This window comes from Ctenocephalides felis, unplaced genomic scaffold (assembly GCF_003426905.1).
Source record: "Ctenocephalides felis isolate EL2017-DRISC unplaced genomic scaffold, ASM342690v1 CF-g0.4_SCAFFOLD_01776, whole genome shotgun sequence".
NCBI classification, from domain to species: domain Eukaryota; kingdom Metazoa; phylum Arthropoda; class Insecta; order Siphonaptera; family Pulicidae; genus Ctenocephalides; species Ctenocephalides felis.
In genome coordinates this window covers 1-25,279 of record NW_020537930.1, presented here as the reverse complement: position 1 = coordinate 25,279, position 25,279 = coordinate 1, and the positions used below count along the sequence as shown (strand labels likewise).

Below are 25,279 nucleotides of genomic sequence, written 5' to 3'. Positions count from 1 at the left end.
TTATCGTTAAGTAGCATTGGAAACCAATAAACTCATCAATATTTCAAAAATTTTAATTATAATATAATAAAATATTTACTAAGATACAGAACAATAATTTGGGTTACCAACTATAATGGAATGTCGTTCAAAAAAGCCAGCACAATAGTTACAGAATTGGTTAAGATTTTATATATAATTTGTGACTCAGACCTTATATCGCTTGACCCCTGGATTACAGGCAAGTGGGGGTTGAATTAGGCATTAGGGGTTGTGCAACCTTTTGTCGAAAATACCTATTGTCGTAATGACTATTGAAATAAAGATAAATCCAACATCTTCTGAAAGAAATTTGATTCTCATTATTGCATACACAAATCCCAAAAGCCATCAGTCTATTCCTCCAACTCTTTTCTTTTTGGCCATCGTGTTACGATCGCCGTCCACGAGGTCGTTTCTTCGGCGGATCTTATTACGGATTCAAATCGCGATGAGTTCGGCGTTCAGTTTCACACGATCGGATCTCCTGGACGAATTCTTCGGCGAATGGTGAAAAATTCGGAGCTTTGACGAGCCCTCGCAAACGGCTACCAAGAAAATACGCGGCCGATGTATAGCTCACGATTTTGTTTTACATGATCGCGCACTCACGTGATGGTGTGTACACTGTACGAATTCTGAAGTGAATATTTGCATATGAAAACAACGCGAAATAAAAGCAAGGATGAAGTTTATTCGTACATAAAACTACAGGTGTGGGATTTTTGATAACAAATACCAGAATTAAGGGATTGCTAGAACTAAATGGATTTTAGCCAAAGGATATCACGCGCTCATAATAATATATGCATGAATTATGGAATATAGGCAGAGCTTGAAGGTCCGCTCGTGAAAAAATCGATTCTTATTATCTCAAAAAACATAGTATAGATTTTGTTTAATGTTACTATTATAAAGTAGAAGGCAAAGAATGTGTAACCTGCCATCACCTTATTTCTTACGACTTTGCTATAAGGAGGTGAACGAAAATATATCAATAATCACACTGGGGTTTTTTTCTTTGGTATTTTTTTGGTTATTTATTTATTTATTTAGTTATTTATATATACGCCAATCGGTTATGTACAGTAATTTTATAATATTACGCTAATAATTTTTTAACTAAAAAATCTTAATGTAAAATTTGAATACTAGTATATAATATAAAAGAATATACGTACACTTTAAGCATAATACTTTGGTTACATAATCTAATAATAAATTGAACATAACATTTTATTGTATAGATATACTTTTAGTGTATGAGCTTTTGCATTTAATTTATGATACCTGACTATGATTGTTTTGTATGATGTAATATGTTTTTAAGTTAGATTCATCGTATTTTTTATATAACCTATATAAAAGCTTACATGTGGGTAGGTTAAAAGTAGGAGTACTTAATAAAAAAGTAAAACAAGTTAAAGAAAGCAATTTTACAAGAGAAATTAAAATTAAATTTAATCCGAGTACTCTCTGGTTGTCGCTTCCTACCTAGTGTATGGGACAAAAAAGACAGATGTCAAATTTTGGAAAAAATAGTACAAAATATTTCTATAATCAGCAGTTAACTGAGAATTTTACTGAATATAGTTTGATATTTGTTTGTTTTTTAAATGTCATGTGTTGTCATGTAGTATAGGCAGCATAACTACTGAAAATGGACTAGATATATATATATATATATATATACATATGTGTGTGTGTGGTGTTTGTGTATATGCTTTGTAAGCCAGAGTTCAATGAATAAAGTACATATGCACTTATTGTACATATGTTCAATGCCCACAACTTAATAGTGAAATAATCCTAAAATGTCTAAATATATTTTTCTGCGGTACAATTCACTATTCTAAATTTTATTAGTTCTATTCTCTTACAATTTGCTTGTGTATTCTTTTAGATTTTCATCGTCCATTTATTTTCACGCTACTCAGAACGCAGAACAGAAACTTATGTTAGATAAAATAAGCCATCTCGTGCGGCTACTGCGCAAATGTAATTAAGAACACTTGCGAATTACTTCTTCATGTAATCATTTTGTATTAACTCTTTTAGCCTGTATATATACAGCTGTTCATTGAATGAGACTTTTTTTGCAGGGCTGGATGATGCACGTTTATAAATAGATATCGAGAAATATGCAATATGTACTATAAATATTACTGCATTTATAATGACACATTAGTAACAGACAAAGTAACATAATTAAGCAGTGAGTGTTTGTGTTTTAGATGAAATATATGATTTATTCATTTTGATTTATGAATTAACAAATTTAAAGAAGTTTGAGTCTAAAAGCTTTTTTTGATCAGCAATTATTTTGTTAATTTACCATTAGCTAGAAGAAAAATAAATTAAATGAAAATTTGAATATTTGTCTATATGGAAATATTGAAATACTGTTCTTAAGTATGATCCTACAAAATCAAACAAGAAAAGGGCAAATGTCACAACCGTCCATACCTCCAGGACGGTTAAAAGTATATATAGTATATATAAATACCTAAATGGTTTATAAGCACTTATTGCCAGAAATAATAACATAATCATTTAAACAAAGTTTATGAAATCTTTTGTTTTCTTGTATTGAATTTTCTTGTCTCTTTTTCTTTTGTTTTATATCTTCATAAGTTAGATTTTTTTAGCTTAAATTTTATCCAAACAGAACAAGAAATACTTGTATCAACATATAAATATTCGACGAAAAAAAAGATTAATTTCGGGTAGTTAACTACTAATTTTCAATTCACAGCAAAACACCAATCAAAGTGTTCTATTGTATACAAGTAACAGTCATTATTAAAAAAATCAAACAAAAAACTTAAATTTGACTCTTTAAAAGCAATACAGATCATGTTGATATAGGGCGCTAACTCAATGCAATAACGAAAACTTGTTCGAACAAACATACTTTATCTTTCTTCTTTGGACCCTATCTCAAAATCAATATGGTATACCTGTTTTGACGACTGAAATAACCGTAACCTGTCTGCCCCTCTCAGTATTACTAGTATAAACTTTGGTAAAGTTCAGAAATTTTCATTGATGATTTCAAACAACTATCTGTTTTTTCATTTGACAGAAAAAATGCTTGACTGCATCTTATCCTCTATAACAATTATCTATATTTAATATATACATTTAATATACATTAGATAATCTTATATCACTTGGTGCAGCAGCAATTATGCAGTATCTATATATAAATATATATAACAAATATCATTGTGTATATATATTATGTATATATATATATATATATATATATATATATATAAATGCGCTGAATAATAAAAAGAAAAAGAAAATTAAACGTTTACATTTGCGTTTGGGTACAAATGCATTTCATTGTAAGAAAAGTGAAAGCTTAACCGTTAAATTCTTAAAAGACTATCCATATATTATGATAAATGCTTTAGAAAATATTCAAATGATGATATGAAATTACTATTTGCATCATTAGTACACATTGTGCTTTTCAGCTTCTCTAATGTGTTTTGTATAGATTTGATATGATACATATATGATTTATATTTGACAATGATGTAATATAAGGATCGAAGCTGTATAATAAAAATTAGACCTTTATAACAAGTTTTTTTTAAGTCTCGCGTTTTTTATTTGCTTTGTTGATATTGCTTTCTGAGACAAGTTACCCGTAAATTTAATCTTGCTATCTTATCAAAGAAATTAACTATAAATGAAACTAATTAATATCTTGCATGTTCTTGTAAAACTCTATTAAAATTGATATTTAATAAAAATTTCAGTATATTTTAAATCGGATTGCACGTACTATTGAAGGATGAAAACGTACTCTTACAAATAAAATTGCGTTATATTTTTTCACACATCATCTGCGACAATTGTACAAAGAAACTATCTGTTAAAACTTTCTTATATAATAGTGTATATAAAACTGTATAAATAATTTAAATAATTTTTAGACCGCTAAATTTTTGCAATAGTCATAGTTTAGAAATAACATGCCGTATTATCATTTGAAAAGATTGCAATTTCAAATATATCTGTTTAATGGATTTTACTACACAATCGAAAAATAAAAACGGCGCGGTTACAGTAAATTCTAGACGATAATGGGCGATAATAAAAATTCCAACTACATTACATTTCCTATTTAATTTTATTTAATGGCTCGCTAATATTATGTTATAATAATATATTTTGAATCCATATGTCTGCTATGACAGCAAATACTGTAGGCCATAAAAATATAAGATATTAATGTATTTCAGCATTAAAACGGTTTACATTACAATGACCCGATTACCTTGTATTTTAATATTTTTATTAAAAATAATTAAAGCAAAAAATTTATCATCGTTGTATCAATTGAATAGTTTTGTACCAATAATATCTGCTAGCAAATACCTTACATGAAAGAAAAACACATATGGCTTTATAGACTTTTTTGCACACCGAGAAGTATATATAATTACATATATTGAATATTTGAAATAAGTTTGAATATTTGAAAAAAATATAACAACAATTACGTACATTTATCCATATAAAGTACAGCTAGATAACTGATCTCAGCATTATTACATTTAAATGAATGAATTAATGTAATTTAATTACATGCAAAAGCATTTAATGGAAAAATTCGTGGTGGATGGGATTGCTCCTTAAGGAAAGTTGCCGTGACTTCCCGTGCTGTAATTAAACATTCAAAAAATAATAATACTCATTATTCAATAAAAATCGAACAATGATTAATTATAATTGTTTTAAATATTTTCAAATGTATCATTAGTAATGCTGTAACTATTAGGTGTAATTCGTATTTTATAGACAAAATAGAAGAGCTAAAGAAAATATTATTTTCTTTGTTTTTCTAATTTATTATTTTGTGCACATTGCTACAAAACCCTGAGTAAAAATACAGTTCTTTAAAAAAAACAATACAATATAATTTGCTCATTTTATGCATATAAATGAGCTTGCATAATTTTAAAGCTTTTTTGAAGCTTTTTTCTCGGTATCTCGGAAATCGCAAGACCCGTCTCCCAAAATAATTTGAAATAAACTGCTTTTGAGTTCCCGTAGTAGAAAAAAGTTTATAAAAAATCATATTGAACGGTTGTGAAGTTTTTGAACAAAACCTATTTTTTAATAAAATAATCGAGTTATCAATGCAATGCATCAATTTAAAAATACACATTTATATCAGACAATGTGATGCCTATAAATTTCAAATAAATATTTTTATAGAAACGTAAAGTATGTATAATAGTATATAAACTAAAAGTAAAGCTCATCTACGCCGTTGTTTGTACAGTAATTTTATAACATATTTTGATGAAGGATCAGTGAAAACAAAATATATGAAATTTAGAAAAATAAGCAAGAAAATTCTATATAATTTATTTATGTTTTGTCTTTGTATTAAACTATTTACTTTGTATTAAATTATTATAATTTTAATTAATTATTATCTATATAGTTAATCGAAAAATCATATTAAATATTTTTTATCTCCATTTTTCAGATGTACCTCGCACAATTTGGCTATCTGAGCCCTTCGGTTCGCAACCCTTCTAGCGGAGGGTTGATAGATGCCTCCACGTGGACAAGCGCAATTTCAGAGTTCCAGAGCTTCGCCGGCATCAACGCTACAGGTAATGGCTTTATAGAAAATTTAATTAAGTTGATTACGTTTTCTGTTATGTTTGATAAAGTACTCTAATAACATTTTTATATCATATTGGTAATTGAAATAAAAAGAAATATTAAGCTGGTTTAATAGAAGAAGAAAATTTGAATTTTTGCAAAAATCAGAATAAAAAGCTCCACGTTCTATTTTGAAAAGTATAGTTGAATTTATTATTATCGTATCATTATATTTTCAATTTCTGAAAAGAGATAAGACTTATGAAGTAGTAGAAATTGTGCAGTAATATTTAGTGACAACTAATTTTGATTATTTGCGGAAATTATATTTATTTATGTATTATTTATATAATATGATTTTAACACGTTAATTGCCATGTCAGTCCTATGTGTCTGACGCTAAAAAGTTTTGTATGTCTGTACAGGGTAGAATGGAGCTTAAAGTTACGCTGGTAAAATAGTCCACCATCGATATCTCAAAAACTTAAAAAGTTAAGAAATTTTTGAAGAAAAACAATATTTGCAAGTAGAGGGATGAAGATGTATAACCGTCCATCACCTTGATTTTTAAAACGTTGCTATCGGAAAAAACGGCAATGTTTGAAAATTCATAACTAAATTTTTTTTCGTTGTTAGTTTTTTCGGTTGTGAGCACTGTTGTTCAGTTTACGATACTTTAATAAAAAATTAAGTATATATTATTTAATTGTTTTATAATATTTATTGATAATTTAAAGTTATATTCAACAGTTGTTTTTATATCATCTCTACAAAAGCTTACAACCGGGTGGGGTAAATAGGACTAACTCTATCTTTTACCTAGCAAAGATGTAGAAAATAAAAAATAGCAAAGTAAATTAAGTTAAAAAAAGAAATTTTACAAGAGATTGATTGGATAAATAGTTATTCCAACTCTGCTGATAAATATTTCTGACAAAATAAACAGATAAAGGTTATTTACAGTGTTATCTATGTAAAAAATGCACGCATGAAATTTATATTTTGCATTAGTTGAATAATGTAGCTATTATCTTGTAAAATATATTCAAAATTGAAAATAAACATTGAACCAGTCTGCCTCGTACCCACGACTATGGGGTAAAACGGACCAGGTGACAAATTTTTGAAAAAAACAGAAAAAAACATTTCTATAAAGATGAATTATCTGGGAGTTTTACTGAACATAGTCAGATAGTTGTTTGTTTGATTTTTTTCCTTATTGTGATATAATTGATTTTCACATTATAATTGGCCAAAGTGAAATTGGACCTTTGTGCCTCGTCCTACCCTACCCGATTTGATATAAGGAGAAAGAAAGTTTTAATATAGAGCCATGTGAGTCATGTATGTGTGATAAAGAATAGTGTTTTTCTAGGAATTTGAGAAAAAAAATGTTTTGACACATTAAGATTTCGTGATACATTTTCAACTAAATTATCTAATAAAGTTACCATGATCATATGATTTTTTTTATTATTATCGTGTTTGGGCGATTAACGTGTTAAATAAGTAGTATTTCTTGAAAATTGACTTTGTCATTGGCGTTTTAAACAAACTCATAAGCAATACACATATTTATTTATTCTGCGAAGAGTACATAATGAGTACTGCAAATATTGCAACGTAATATATTTAGCATCCGAGGAACGCCTGCTAAAAATGCAAAACGCTTATATTTTTTGCGGTTGCTTGGCATATATGGAAACTTCGGTATATTAGGACAATAGTTGAGACAAGGCCAATCCTTTCGTATATTTTTTCTTTTAACCTTGACTTATGAAGATTTTATAGCCAGACGCATGACCTCAAAACACATAATGCTAACGAACTCTACATTCTGTTTGTGACTGATGTTACTTTCTTTCAAATGTCATTTTGCATAATCAACGGTTTATAAATATGCGATGAATGTATAACTGTTCATTTTGTGAATCAATATTTGAATATTTTTGTTTGACTTGATGGGATTTAAAGAGCAGAGTACTTCTTGCTACCACATGATAGAGTAATAATAATATTAATATCGATGACAATTTAAGAAAAATAGCCTTGCAATTAAATACTGCTATTTCATCGGTTATAAATAAAAAAATACATCAATGATTCAAAAATCTCATTTCTTCACTAAGAACACGTTTTGATTAAAATTTTAACAAAGTATGATTCAGACAATATATATTTGCCTCTGGCAAGAACTTTTTAGTGCCTGATGGTCAAAATTATTGTTATTTTAATGTCCCTTAATCTTTTTTGTGTTTTGTTCACTGAAGATGAGTCAAATTGGGATACGAACCGTATAGATCTATTAAAATTATCTTAAGAAATATCTTTTAGTTTTTTACTATTTTTATTATCTGGATGGATGTCTGTTTGAGAAGTATAACGTTTAATCAACAGATTTATCATCATGTGAATGAAATATTAACTAATAATTCATAAGAATGATATGCACGATGTGATTCCGTTGATTAATAGGTTCCTAGAATTTTTATTACTTATATATTTGTTTCCATCTATAATTTTATTCATTATATGATGATTACCATATTGCACCGCAGTTTGTAATTTGTTCATTGTTAATTTAATTTTTATTTATTTCTATTTAGGTGAACTGGATGAACAAACAATGGAACTCATGAGTCTACCCAGATGTGGAGTCAAAGATAAAGTTGGTTTTGGCAGCGATTCGCGATCGAAGAGATACGCTCTACAAGGTAGGATTAAATTTAAGAAAATAATATAGAACACATTCTTGTTAGATATCAGTTTTTATCACGTTTACAAAATTATAAAAAAAATCTATTTAAAGTTGCCTAATAATAATCAATTTTGTTGTACTCTGAAATCATTACGATTACTACGTTGAGCAAGTAGAGCGTGAAACGTTCGCCGGCTATTTCATGTTTCATTGAGTTTATTTAGATACGGATTAGGAAAAATGTTTATGTAAATATTTTTAGCATACGCAAATTTGTTGGTCAAGTGCTCATTATATAATTGCATGAGTAATTGTTATCTTTACCTATAATAAATAAATATAAAAAGATTGAGATTGAAGTAAATTAGATAATAAACTATCTTAAAAAATGCAACTAAAATCTAAACTTTTAGATTGATATCAAGGCTTGTATAATTAGGAATATAACTTATTTTATTAATAATAGTATATTATTAATATAATTAGTAATCATTACAGTCGATATCGATATGGAACACTGCATTTTTCAAAACTTTAATTGATTTTTATAATTTAACCTCATTTCATAGCCTTACAATATTTTAAGGTGTTCGATTAGACTATTAACTTTATCATCATTCAAAATGTCATTAATATCCTAGAATAGCAAATCTGAGGTTCCCCTTGTTAGTAAATATAGAAAGATTGAGATTGAAGAAAATAACAGTTGTTGATATTAAAATCTTAAAAGGAAGTGGTCAAGTACTAACAAATTATGCGATAGAGGTTGATATCAAAGCTTTAAATTTGAGCATTTCATCAATGATATTAATAAATACAGAATTTGAAGCAAAATGCTGATCACAATAATTCAATAACTGTAAGTAGTTAATATTATTTAATTATCAAATTTATTGAATATTACCGATTTATTAAAATTATTTCAATACTTTACTTGTACAACGTGTACTAGGGATAGTTCATACGTATGTCATAGTTGCATATATTTATTTTCCATATTAGAATTTAATACATTTACATCCGTTACCTATATTACTCATCATTCCTCTCTGCTTAGATAAACTTATATCTTATTTCAATTTCAATATAAATATATGAGTAATATTTATATATTGTTAAAGTGCAAAGCTGGCAAGTATAATAAATAAACAGACTGATAATTAACTAAGAGTCTCTTCAATAAAATATATTCATGTGCAACATAATATTTCTATAAAATCGAACAATAAGTTTTTCCTATATAAAACGTCAAAGCTAGAAATTAAATCAATAACTCAATGGAAAGTTTAATAAAGAGAATAAATTCAATCTTGCAAGTGATGATAATAAATTACAACTAATACTCGATCACATGTTTCATTCGATAAATCCACGTGAATTGCGTAACGTCCGCGGCCACCACGCCTCGCGCCTTTAACGCTTTTCAAACCGTGAGCTATCGCCGACAATGATAACGAAAATTGATTAATTGCAGGTGTAATATACATATATCATAGATATAACTAAGTCCAAAAAAAGAGTGCGCGTAAGGTTCATACACGATTGAAGTATAACTTATTTGCTACTTACAACATAGCATTTAAGTAAAAATAAATACATCATATAACAATTTTGATTCATTTATATAATGTTTATAAATTATATATTTATAATACCATTAAAAATATGTATAATATTTGAAAATTATAATGTAATCAAAGTCATACTTCAAAAATGACATGATCGGTTTGTCATTGTAATTAGCATTCAGAGATAAACCTTCATTAGAGAAATGAAGTAATTGCTAATTAATAAATTCTATAATATTCGTTCACATAGTAGATTATGTTAAACAACGTTTTTGCAACTTCACTTATCATGGAATTGTGTTCGAAGAACTTCATGCAATTAAAATTGACATACATTCATTGACTGTTTGTATTTTTTTTACTTTTCCGCTGGCGAATAAGAATAATGTTAAATATACCCTTAGCGACTTCCACGTGGTATCTACAGTTTATCATCAGGAGAACCATTATCCCATATTTCTAATTGCATCAATTTCTAAAATCGATGTGTCTTATCTGCAACAGAATTAGTTGGCACAACAATCGTAGCACATTTATCATTTTCCCATTGATCGGCATGGATATATTCTGATGAGTTTGTGTTTCTCAATTATTTTGGAATTGTTCCAAAAAAGTGCGATATAAGAATTCAGTGCCGTGAGAAGATATGTATTCAGCACAACGTTAAGGAAGTATTCGCAAAACTTAGGAAATATATATAATATATCTCAGTGGAAGATCGTGCTGTTATCTCACTTGAACAGCCTTGCATTATTGCAAATAAGATCGGTGTTACGTTGTACTATTTTACTATTAATAATTAATTAATACCCTGAGACATCCGCATGTCTATCAATGCTCGTCAGTAAATTGTTTAGAAGCTAAAAAAGTGAAAAAAATAAGAGATATAAGAACCAATTCTCCAATACAATAGAAATGTAAAAAGCAACGCTATGTGAGAGTCCTACCTTCATATAAAATGATAGTAAAAACTGTCAAAATGCTATATATTTGCTGTGCAATCAGGCGTTTCACACATAAAACCTAACTTCACATATGTGCTATCAAGAGCACATTAGAAAGAAGCTCTTATGATCACATTGTGCGTTTGATGTTAGTGCGACTTTTTTAGGTAAAATGCCTGACTACACAACAGATACTTAGCTTTTTAACAGTTTTTACTACCAATTTATATGAAGATTGGAGCGTAGAATAGAAGAATTTGCCCTCTTTGTTTACCAACATATATTAGATTATTATCTTTACTTTTCAACCAAACCTACTTTTATTCAACCTAATAATTAAACTGCATCCCCTTGATTACATAGTGTAACTATTATATCGTGAAACATTTTCAGAGTTAAAAATGAATTAGAAAAGAGATATTTCACTTCGTCTATGGGTTGGATTGACTCTGGTGAAATTTTTTATTCTAGCAAATTATTTACTTATATATATATATATATATATATATATATATATATATAAACCGAAAATGAAATTCTGATACATTATGAACCACTGGTGTACTACACACATAGATTTCTCTGAAAATACTATTTACATGTGTGTACGCACATTAGATAATTGACCTTCAGTAATTCGCTAACGGAATTACAATCCGGAAATTCAATAGAAAAGATGTGTTGTAGTTGTAGGACTATTACTTGAATAAATTCTATCACAATCTACAAAGGAAAAAATCGATATTAATCGATCGAAGACAAGAAATTTATGTAGTATTATAGATAAATTTTAGGTCCATTGGGGAAATTATTAAAATACGCAATATTTAAGATAAATAAGAGGTTGGTCACAAAATGCAAAAAAATCTATCTACTTAGAATTCTTAGTAGAACTTAGTAACTTGTCAACTTAAGTTCTACATGAGGTATGTCAGACATAATTGGCTCATGTAGAATTTTTTAGGGCCAAACACAAATGCCTGACATCGAGAATGACGTGTTAAACTAATTTTAAGGTTATTTGTAAAAAAAAATTTAAATATAATGATTTAAATATTTTGATTTTATGACAGTGTTATTTATATTCAATACAATTCTACGATTATTACAAGCATTAACTAAATCTAGTTCCCGATTAGAAGCGCAGGTACAAACCCCACATCCGACAAAGTTGTTAGATAAGTTTTTTTAACCACGTATTAATTTTTATAATTAACTTGTTTTGAGCATAATATTACTGCCGAACGATAGCTGTTCAAACATCATGCACAGCACATAATCGAAACCAGCAAAAAGATCTCGTTAGTGTGATAAAGTGCAAGGTTGACACTAATTTGCATGATGGCAATCGTCGAACATATCATTATTTAGTAAACAGTAAACGATATAAGTCAACTGTTGAACGTGCCTTCATCAACAAACTAAAAAACCTTTGTGAAGTCTTATGAATATGCATATCGTAATAAAGGATCAACCTTATATTCTGGTATTGAATTTTTATATAATTATTTGTTAGAGAAATAATATATTGCTTAAGTAATATGTATGAAGTGATGTAGGCTATAATAATGGTAAATTATTAATAATGCAATTTGACAGTTTTTACTACCAATTTATGTGAAAAAAAACCGTAACATACGGTTGCCATGGCAACGCTAGCCATCAACCGTTCCATTCAAAAGTTAGTTGATCTTTATCCGTATATCTTAAACAGACAGTTACTCTTCTAATTCTTGAAAATTTTGCGGTGAATCACTTTCTTAAACTTATCTCATTTAAAATGTGTGTAAGGTGATTCACGTTCTGTAGGTGTCTGCTACTTTATAGTAAACGTAAAACCACACTGTTATGATTCCATGAATGACACCTACGTCGAACATTTAACATTACTCATGAAAAACGATGGGTTATGCTTTTATTATTTATATTGAATAATAAAAATAAACCTACGATTGAATGTACATATATGATTACCAGCATGATAATGAAAACCTTTTTGAATTATCAATGTACCATTTTTTGGCAGGGAGATATGTTAACTTATCCTACTGCCCTTTTATTTATTTACCTGCATTTCACCTTTATAAATGTTTCAAGACTACCGCCCTTTTTTAATATTAAAAACAAATATTCAGAATACTAATTTTTACAAAATATTTGATGGAAAATGGGATTATGGATTTAATATAAATGATGCAATTGACTCAAATGAAAGAAGATCCAAATTTCAATGCAATATGTAAGTTTTACCTCCTAGCTAAATTTTGAACACCTGTATACTTTTAATTCAGTTGGCTGATATTAGACACAGAGTGTGCTAAAATAATTAACTTTTTGCCGTGTATCTACCAGTCATCGAAAACAACAATTAAATGTAATTCTACAATTCTATAAAAAAATTGCTACAAAATAGCTCGATTGATTTTCAAATAAATGTGATATTTAATTAAGCAGCTTGGCAAAGACATATATTTATATTATTATAATTTATATTATTATAGATTGAAAAATAATTTTTATTGCTACCATATATATTAATAATAATATCAATTTGACATCTATATACACATATAACTTTCATCCCAAAACAATAAGAATCCGGCTTACGTGCCTTATGATGGATGACGAGTTTCCATGATTCATCATATTGTGACTGATTTATTGATTGAGATAGTTGTCGTTAGATAGTGCGGTTATAGTAATAAAAATATCTCATATTGAAAGATGTATCTTCTATGAAACATCATAAATAAGAATGGCTACCAGATGATCGATTGCTTCCAAATATTTGAAATGATTAAGATAGTTTGCACACAAAGAACCTTCATATTTTTATGCATGCTATTTTTGTATCAAATACCTATTTTAATTGCACGTTTCATCATTGATAAGTGATTAAAATTATTGGATGTCTTCCATGAAGATAAAAAAATAAAACACTTGAGTTTAGTATTGATATTTAGCAGAATGTTCTGTTGAATTGAACTGCTTTGCGCCATAACTATTTTGATCGATGTGGTAAAAAAAAAATCTAAAATATATCAGTTTCGGTATGGTTATCTATATTTTAAATACATATTTTACTCGTACATAAAATTGTATTAAAATTCGCCTGATTTGATTCTCATACAATCTGTTTTATTTTTTGATCTGCTTTTTGTCATATACTATTTTGTCGATGATAAAAAAATTAAATTACACTAATTGTGAATCATATCGTTATCTACATTTTAAAACATGTCTTGTTCCTATATTAATGATTGCACTAAAATGCGCCTGATACGATTATCATGATACAAATAACTTCAGTGTAAAGTTGAATATATTGTATCAGTCAAAAACTATCTTGTAAAATTTATTACTAGTTTATATTACATTACATTCAAATTTAATAATTATGAAAACAATTTTTACAACAACCTAAATTCTAATGCCGAGCTTTTATCAGGGCCAAATGTAACACTTGTGAAGAACGTCTTGAAAAGTCGTATTTTCACATAGATACCTGCATTATTTGTTGATAATTACAATATGTTTTTAGGGTACAATAACTTGATATTTTTCAAACCCCTAGATTTATTTTAATCACAGAGCAAACGGTTGTTGATAGAATTTTAAATAGTAGTTCTGCAACTTTTCATTAATTCATTAATTTTTAGAATATATCATTTTTTGTCAACCTAATATTATTATATATGTTGTAGATAATATTGCCCACACTCTAATAATTTTGACGAAAAAGAGTTTGTGGTGAGAGGATGAAAATTTAGGGTTATATTTTGTTATATGTATATGTAAGCATTATAACAAAATAGAACAATATAAATTGGCTTAAAAAATAAAATATCTTTGGGGTGGCCAAGTACTTAGGGTTTTAATAAAATATGCTGAAATCTTACTAATAATATATCAAATAAGTTCCAAAATTTTTACAGCGATTGGAAGCATAGTTTTTGAATGCATAGATTACAGACATACGTGCATTCAATTAAATAGATTTAAGTTTTTATTATAAATATTTTCGAATTTCTTTGTCCCGGAGACTCAAATGCTTTCTAATTGATAAAAAATTCTCTGAACGATTTCGATCTTAATAATAACTTTAAAATAATCCGCACTCCAATCAAAGTTTCTTATGGAAATAACATGGGTAAATTGCATTTGTTTTTTAGAATTTTATAACTTCGGGTTATAAAATCTATTGGGCAACAAATGTATCAAAATTTTGAGAATAACATTGTATTTGCTTATTTTGATTATAAATAAATAAAATTACAACAAACATTTAATATATTTTATAAAATAAGTATTTATTTATTTATTTATCTATTTTTAAATAGCCCACAGGTTTCTTCCAAGAGGACTAAAAAGTACAACTGTATAACATACAATGAATAACAATTAAAGTATATACAAAATTACAATATATAGTTATTAACAAAAAATACTTAACATAAAATATAATACAAAACTTAACATAAAATATAGTTATTAACAAAAAATAATTAACATATAATACAGAATGTAACAATAATATTTATATACAGAATAAGATAAAAAAAAAAATATTTGAAACGAAAATAAAAAGTTTAACTTGTGCAGATAGAGATTATTTGATTATGTGAAGTGTTGTGAATATCTATTTCATTATTAATTAAGTTAAAGTTAAAGGATATAAGTAAAATAGGCGAATTTAAGAGAGAATTAGATTTAGGAGTAGGATAATTGAAATATAATTGTGAACGCGTGATAGCCTTGGAACATTAAAGGATATTTGGCTAAGAATAAGAGGACAGTCTATAACAGGGGTCGGCAAGCTTTTAACTGTGGTGTGCCGAGCCACTCTACCAATATGATTCAGGGTGCCGCCTGAATTCTGAAATATATAACCAGGTTCTGGGGGAGAAGAATTATAACCAAATTTATCTTTTAAACATTTTTATTAACTAGTGGGGTGCATGGCATCGTGCCTTAATTCAAATTGCTAGAACTTCCCATACTGAAATTAAAAATCATGGTACTGAACCCAAAAAATTACACAAAATATGTACACAGTATTAAAATCTCTATAAATATCTGATAATTTGATGTACATAAGTCCAATGGGTGTAAAAATACTACAATGTTTATAAAAAATACTACAATGGGTGTAAAATTACTACAATGTTTGTAAACAATACTACAACGGGTGTAAAAATACTACAATGGGTGTAAAATTACTACAATGTTTGCAAAAATACTACAATGGGAGTAAAATTACTACAATGTTTGTAAACAATACTACAATGGGTGTAAAATTACTACAATGGGTGTAAAAATACTACAATGGGTGTAAAATTACTACAATGTTTGCAAAAATACTACAATGGAGTAAAATTACTACAATGTTTGTAAACAATACTACAATGGGTGTAAAATTACTACAATGGGTGTAAAAATACTACAATGGGTGTAAAATTACTACAATGTTTGTAAAAATACTACAATGGGAGTAAAATTACTACAATGTTTGTAAACAATACTACAATGGGTGTAAAATTACTACAATGGGTGTAAAAATACTACAATGGGTGTAAAATTACTACAATGTTTGTAAACAATACTACAATGGGTGTAAAATTACTACAATGGGTGTAAAATTACTACAATGGGTGTAAAAATACTACAATGGGTGTAAAATTACTACAATGTTTGCAAAAATACTACAATGAAAGTAAAATTACTACAATATTCGTAAACAATACTACAATGGGTGTAAAATTACTAGAATGGGTGTAAAAATACTACAATGTTTGTAAACAATACTACAATGGGTGTAAAATTAATACAATGGGTGTAAAAATACTACAATGGGTGTAAAATTACTACAGTGTTTGCAAAAATACTACAATGGGAGTAAAATTACTACAATGTTTGTAAACAATACTACAATGGGTGTAAAATTACTACAATGGGTGTAAAAATACTACAATGGGTGTAAAATTACTACAATGTTTGTAAAAATACTACAATGGGAGTAAAATTACTACAATGTTTGTAAACAATACTACAATGGGTGTAAAATTACTACAATGGGTGTAAAAATACTACAATGGGTGTAAAATTACTACAATGTTTGTAAACAATACTACAATGGGTGTAAAATTACTACAATGGGTGTAAAATTACTACAATGGGTGTAAAAATACTACAATGAGTGTAAAATTACTACAATGTTTGCAAAAATACTACAATGGGAGTAAAATTACTACAATGTTTGTAAACAATACTACAATGGGTGTAAAAATACTACAATGGGTGTAAAATTGATATGTGGAACCAAAAGGTGAAAGGATAACGCATGCAATTTTCTTTAAACAATTAAATATTTCCGACAATGTCATCCAACAATTTAATTTTCCATGGAGTCGTCTTCCTGATTTTTTCGTAATTCCTTAAAATTTGTTTTCAATAATTCTAAAGATATTAGTTCCATAATTTCCATTTCAAAATCATCAACATTCATCCACTCAAAAATTGAAAAATCAAACGGTATTATTGATGGATCTATGAAATCTGGTTTTATTAGGAAGGAAAATTTAGGCACATAAGCTTCAAAGTCTTTGCATCTGGAAAATTCATCTTTAAGTGCTTCAATGTAGATTGAATTACATTAGCGAGCTACATTAGATAAGTAATTATATTTCAACATTTTTTTTTATTTAAAAATCACTTCGTCTCGATATATTGGCGATTGCCCTGATTATTTTGTAGAGTGCCATGCAGAACGCCGTCGCGTGCCAAGCCTGGCACGCGTGCCGTAGGTTGCCGATGCCTGGTCTATAAAATTATTGCAAAGTTTAAATAAGAACAATTGTACAGATAAATCGACGTGAGGCAAGAGAAGGAATACCAAATTCTTTTAGTAAAGTGTTTTGGTCAAAGCCACGTTCAGGGTAAATTTTATATGTTTTATAATAGAGATATTTACTCAGGTAAAAGAACCAAGAAACTTTGGTTGGGGTGCGGACTATCTTGAGGTTAATATTAAAAGCAAAAATTTCAGATTTTTTTTTATCAATTTGGAAGCATTTGAAGGAAATTTGAGAACATTCTTATTTAAGACTGCCCTGATACATGAATATATATATATATATATATATATATATATATATATATATTATCTATATAAAATTTCTCTATTTTTATATATGCAATACTTCACAAACGTTTCTCAAATTTAAATCTGAATACTATATAATTATTAATCTCTCAAAATCCTCTTTCTCAGGAAGTAGATGGCGAGTGAAAGATCTATCGTACAAGATAAGCAAATACCCCAGAAAACTGGACCGGGCTCAAGTCGACGCCGAGATCGCACGAGCTTTCGCCGTATGGAGTCAACACACCGATCTGACATTTACGCCGCGATCAGGACAAGTGCATATTGAAATCAGATTCGAGAAAGGAGAACACGGCGACGGTGATCCTTTTGATGGGCCAGGAGGCACTTTGGCACATGCTTATTTCCCAGTAAGTATAAGGGGAAGGTACTATAGTTTCGTTAAACGCTGGTTTTATGTAAAGTGGCACTAGGAAATGGTTTTAACAAGGTGGAATGTGATGGTTTGAAGAGTTCATTTTGCTATATACATATCTGCACTATAAATTATTTTATTTTCATGAAATTTGAAATAAGATTTACTTAATATTGTTATAATAATTATGCAAACTCAAATTAAAGATTGATTGCCAAATATGACGGGTTATGAATTATATTATAACTTAAAAAAATATATTATAACTTAACGTTAAATATTTAAAAATGATTTTGGAGGTCTTTTGTAATCCTTATCTGTAACACAAAAACATTTATAAAACATTTAATTTTTTTCAAATATTTATCTGTATATTTATAATTAATTTATATAATATTACGGATACTATACTGATTTGCAAAATGACTCGAAAAATAACGTACATTTCCAAATTTGAGAAATGTTTGTGTTATTTTATCGGGGGTTAAAAATGAAAGATATCATATAAAATGAAAAAAAAAACAAAATAGGAAAAAAAAATTAGGTAGATATTTAAAATTTTAGCAAACTAAATTAAATGATTTAGCAAACTGATATCAAGCATTAGTGATATTCATTTTTACTTACAATTAGAAATAAAGGTTCAAAATATGTTTCCAATTGAAAATAGCTTTTTTGAACATTGATTCATCTAATCAATATATATGATACATGATAATATAGATTGATTAACCATTAGGTTGACATCTAAAAACAGCTTAAAAGGAGGAAATCGAGCACAACAGCTTATATGATGCAGGTTTTCATTGTTGTTAAAACGGAGGCAGTAAAAAAAAATTTAAGAAACTTATGGATTTTTTTCACTGATACTTGGCGTATAAAGATATTCATATTATATTAACAACTGTCAATTTCCAAAAATCTGACGATCATCAGAAGATTTTGCATTTTTAGAGCCACTGTTTGTCCATTTAATATCTTATATATAAAAATGAAGCTCTCTTTCAAATGGCTTAGTAAAACTCGAAAACAGCTAAACCGATTTGGCCAGTCTTAGTCTTGAAAAATTCGTGCTTATCAGTAGGTGGTCGGAAAGGTGAGATATTATTTCAAAATTGCGTAAAAACTTTACATTATTAATTTGAAAATCTTTATAGAAGCGTACCTTGAATAAAACAATGGACGGTGACTAATAAGTGAAATATCAAACGTTTTTGACAGATGATGTTTTAATTGATGATTATTTAATTATGATTAAATTGTAGTAAGTAGTTTTGTTTGTAGTTTTATTTATATACAAAAACGTTAGTAAACGGGCCGCGAGTGTTACTAGAGACTCAAAATATCAACTTTTTTGAAATTTTATTATGAAAATGCCCTTTCTGGCATATTTTTCTCAAACACAGTGCTCTGAAAGATCTCATTTGTATAATTATGTACTCAATATATAATAACTATATAGTCAGATAATTGTTCGTTTGATATGTGTTATTTGTTGTGATATATTTGTTATGATTTTCACAATATAGTTTATATTTGCTCAAAGTCAAATTGGACCTTTGTGCCTCGCCCTGCTCTACATACGAGGTGTGTTCAAAAAGTACCCGGAATTTTTAAATTTCGCGGGTCTGGAGTGTCTGATTGTCAAAATTTTTTTTTATTGTGTTGGTATACATGCCCCTAAAGTATGATGAAATTTTCAGCTATATTCACTGTTTACTTTGTCTGTGGTAGTCGCTAAGGTTCGACGTGTTTTTCTGAGCTCGGCGATTTTACAATGGAAGAATTGAAAAGTCAAAGAATTTGTATTAAATTTTGCGTAAAAAATGAAATAAAGTGTAACAAAGTGTGTGAAATGTTACAAAAAGCCTATGGTGAGTCTGCTATGAAAAAAACAAGTGTTTACGAGTGGTACAAGCGTTTCCAAGATGGCCGCGAAGACGTTGAAGATGACGAACGCTCCGGTCGACCCAGCACGTCAACAAACGATGAAAATGTGAAAGAAGTGGAAAAAATGGTTATGAATGATCGCCGAATCACAATTAGAGAAGTTGCTGATGAAGTTGGCATATCAATTGGCTCATGTCACAACATTTTTTCAAATGTTTTGGGCATGAAACGAGTGGCAGCAAAATTCATTCCAAAACTGCTAAATTTTGACCAAAAACAATACCGTAGTCATGCCCCAACCTCCATATTCACCAGATATGGTTCCGTGTGACTTTTTCCTATTCCCAAAGTTGAAGAGACCCATGAAAGGACGGCGGTTTTCCTCGATTGAAGAAATAAAGGCCGAATCGCTGAGAGTGCTCAAGGACATATCAAAAAGTGAATATCAAGGGTGCTTCGAAAATTGGAAAAAACGCTGGCATAAGTGTATTATATCTGGGGGGGACTACTTTGAAGGGGACCACATTAATGTAGACGAATAAATAAATATTTTTTTGAAAAAACGAAAATTCCGGGTACTTTTTGAACAGACCTCGTATATACTTTTTATTAAATTTACTTTCATTCATCGAATGTTACTTGAATCTTTTCCAAAAGCAGGTCAAAGAAGAAATAATTAATCCATTTTCTATCTCTCCTCGCAAAAATTTGAAAATTTTGTATAAGCTCAGTAGCATTATTTACTAATTGTAAATACACAAAATACAGAATCCAAAAAGAATCTGAAAAACTTGAAACGTGATCAATAAGTCGAAAGACCAAAAAAGACTTGAATTGGATTATACTATGTTTTCTATAGAAAGTGTATAAATCTTCCAGTTTGATTGTATTGACAAAATATAGACAAACTAATGGGGTTTATAGTTTTTATAATACTTCATTGTAATAGTATAATAATATTATAATAGCCAAATAACACATCCTTATGCACTTAAAGTATGAATATTTTAATTCTCTAGAAATTGTTTAGAATATACCTTACTTACTAGCAAAATAACGTTTGCCGGGTCAGCTAGTATCTAATATATATATAATTACTAATTAATGAAAGCAAAATGTGTGTGAGTGAATGACAGAAGCCAAATAGCTCATAGAATTGTCATGTATTCTGATTGCTATTAAAAATAAAATAAAATAAATAAATAAAATGAAAAAAAAAAGTTTTAATTTTTAGAGTTTGAGCATCTTCATACATAGATGAACCATAAAATAGAAAATATAGAATATAAAAGTATTTTTCAAAAGTTGAAACATTAAGGATAATTTTGATACTGAATACTTGTATTGCACGGTCATATTTTTTTTTTACCGGTTGAAACTGCATGCATAATAATAACTGTTACGTTATTTTTGTTACCTCTAAACTTTGCTAGATGTGTTTATGAAAAATTCATGCTTTCACGCTAAATCATCTGTAAATATTTCGTATGAGTGCCAATTCTAAGTTCGTGAACGTACTTTATCACCGTTGAAATGTCATAAAAACTTTAGATCGCCTAATAAATCGGATCTGTTTCGTAGGTGTACGGTGGAGATGCACATTTCGACGATGCAGAGAAGTGGAGCATTAAAAGTTTTACCGGGACCAACTTGTTTCAAGTGGCCGCACATGAATTTGGTCATTCGCTCGGTCTGAGTCACTCCGATGTGAGAAGTGCCCTGATGGCCCCATTCTATCGCGGATATGAACCATCGTTTGAACTGGACAGCGATGATATTATGGGAATTCAAGTAAGTTTGACTCGCACTTAACTTCGAGGTGAAACAACTTCGGCTTTGATACCTATTATACCACACACAGGTGTCAAATTTGAAATGAAATGAATATAAACGATGTTCAGAGATGACTGTATAAATGCACAATATAGTATGTTAGATCATAGGTTTCTAAATTATTTTATGTCGTGGAATCCTTGGGCTTTGTTATGAACCACCTATTCAACAGATATCGATTTCTGTTCTTTAGTTTATTAATAATGTTCGACTATCAACATTTGGAAACGATTTTGTAAGGTTTAAACTCACATCTCAAAGCAAATGATGTCATCTCTACGTTCTACTCTATTGTGGCCATTAATCACGTGAGGTTTTTAGCGAGAGTGGAGGTTTTGATAAGAAATCATGAAATATCACCCGTGGGGGAAAAGTTCAAACATTTTCAAGAAAAAATCAAAAATCTTACAGTAACTAAAAACTAACTTTTTTCACGTAACTAAAAATACATGCGATGTTTTGTGGGGGAGGGGGGGGTGTTAATTTTGAATATCACCATGTATCACCAAGGGGAGGCGGGTCCAAAAATTCTTAAAAACTCGCTCACGTGATTAATGGACGCCCTCTAACCACTTATGCTACAACTTACACATCTCTAGAAAAAAAACTAAATTTGTAATTACTTTTTAGTTTAATTACTACATATTGAACATGACTTATTATTATTTAGATATTAACGTGATCCACTACCGTGAATCCCCATTTTAATTTGGTGGACAGGACGCCTGAGGTCTACATGTTGACCATTTTGGCAATCACTATGTCAGATGATAATTTTATAAAAAGTGATACATAACAGACATAAAATCTTATCGTTAATATTACAAAGTTAGTATACTACTGTTCTGCTGCACAGTTTATGATCAAACTTCATCTCGGTTGATTATAAAAATTCATTTTAGCAATGAGTTTTGATACTAAATTTTATTTCAAAGGCAATACCAATAAACTCTAGAAATATTTTTACTACATGGCAGCCTTGTCTTCCATGAAAATTTACAAGTCTTGTCATAAAATACAAGAACTATTCGCAACTCTTTTTACTACCACATCCAACATATATGGATCAAGTTTCTTCTTGTGTTTTCAAATATAGGAAGAATATTCAAAGCAGTAGTAATTAATGACACTATACGTAATATTTTTATTGTCTTCTTGAAACACAGTAGAACCTCGATTATTCGGACCTCAGTTATACGGATTCGCGATTATCCGAACTACTAACCGCGACAGAGTTATATGTATATTTACATACCTATAATTCAAATTTTGCACGATTTATGCTGCAGTTTATGTAATATGATCTGAGAAAATATATATTATACCGAACAATTAGTCGGGTAATCGAGGTTCTACTGTAATTCAAAATTATTCAGATGAATTTACTTCAACACGTTAATTCCATGACAGTAATTTTTGTCCGACGCTAAGAATTCTACATAAACCATGACAGACATATATCTAAGAATTTCTTGGCTTGGTGCGAGAAATTGTGCATTTCCAGAAATTTTTTCCAGAGTTTTTTTTTTCTTTGATACATCACGTTTTCTTAGTATATTTTAACTAAATTATCTAATAAAGTTACGATGGACGTGAATATTTTTGTGATTATATCGTGGCGATTAACGTATTAAGTTCACCACAACTCACATAAGTGTTTCTCAAGAATGCCTATGAAAAAATTCTCTTCGATTTTATTATGATATTAATAGTCCTTTACCATTTAGGCTCTTTATGGAAAGAAATCGAAAACTGGCACCAAAACGTCCAGCAGCTGCAGCACCTACAACATTGCGACCAACCGACAAGAAAAATTCAGTACTTTGTACAGATCCTAAAATTGACGCATTGTTCAATTCTGCAAGTGGTGATACTTTTGTTTTCAAGGAGAAAATTATTGGAAGTAAGTTATTGATAAATTCGTTTTTCTGTACCAAAGTTAGATCATCATCAGATTGTATAGATTTTAATGAACCAAATTGCACATATAATATTTTTCCGTATTGAAGATATTAATGTGTGAATTATCTTACCCAGATTGACCGAGGACGGTGTCGAAGTGGGTTATCCTAAAAGGATATCCGACACTTGGCGTGGCCTACCGGGTCATATAGACGCTGCGTTTACCTACAAAAACGGCAAAACATACTTCTTCAAAGGAACTCAGTATTGGAGATATGCGGATAAACGGATGGATGGCGCTTATCCCAAAGAAATATCAGATGGATTTACTGGCATTCCAGATAATGTCGATGCCGCATTAGTCTGGAGCGGTAACGGCAAGATTTACTTCTACAAAGGTAAGTGAGTCCGCGGATTTAAGAACTTCGTAGATCAATGGAACTATGTGGAATATAAGAAACTGATGGCTTTTAGTTAAATCCTGTGAATCATTTTCACAGATTGTAGTAATGAACAACAGAAGAATATTTTTGTTGATTGGGATAGATAGATAGTTTATTCTTGGGTGCGGAAGGTATATTGTTTTACCAATAGACTAGACGGCTGGATACATAGAACTCGATTTTACTACTATCATGACAAAAGAATTTTTAAAAATATAAATTTTTAAAGTTCTCAAGTCCTCAAAAATAATCTTGAACGCAACTAAAATTAATTAAATAATCATTGATTAAGGGGTTATTCTAGTGTAGAAATTCAAAATAAATCGTTTTTTTTTATTGCATATTTTCAAAGTTTAACTATCTAAGAATATGGGTACGAGAAGGTTTTTAAAAATTTGAATTATTTTCGGAGATATAGGCATTTTACTTACTCAGTCCCCATACTGGTTTGGCTTGACGCAAAACTTTAAATGCGTTTTTCTCAGTACAGACTTTTTCAATACTGTTGACACGATTTCCCGAGTTTGAATCGACCGATTTACTGAAATTAAAAGTTCAGAGAGTCTTGTTTATAGACCTATCTATATCCCGAACTAGGATTATCCCCAAATTCCAATTTTTTACTATTTTAAAAAATTCGAGAAACTCAAAAAATAGTAAAAAACACTTTTTTTCAAACAGTCGCCAATTTGTGAAAAAAAATTGGGCGATCGCGACATCATTGTAGATTAATAATCTGTTTATTTTGCATTTCCAATGGCTAGGAGGGCTGAAATCATATCATGTCAAGATTGAGGTGCCAATTTTTTTTGAGACCACCCACTTTATC

At 29.1% G+C, this 25,279-nt stretch overlaps 1 protein-coding gene across 1 annotated transcript; it reads left to right on the top strand.

Moving 5' to 3' along the window:
• Positions 1-5,533: 5,533 nt before the first annotated feature.
• On the top strand, positions 5,534-24,405 carry LOC113374433 (matrix metalloproteinase-14-like; the record flags this gene model as incomplete). Its single annotated transcript, XM_026614478.1, is given in 8 exon segments — positions 5,534-5,663; positions 8,262-8,369; positions 18,136-18,377; positions 21,854-22,063; positions 23,833-23,867; positions 23,869-23,996; positions 23,999-24,008; positions 24,143-24,405. Coding segments are annotated over 8 exon segments (1,126 nt in total), but the record flags the coding sequence as incomplete, so codon positions are not given.
• Positions 24,406-25,279: the final 874 nt, after the last annotated feature.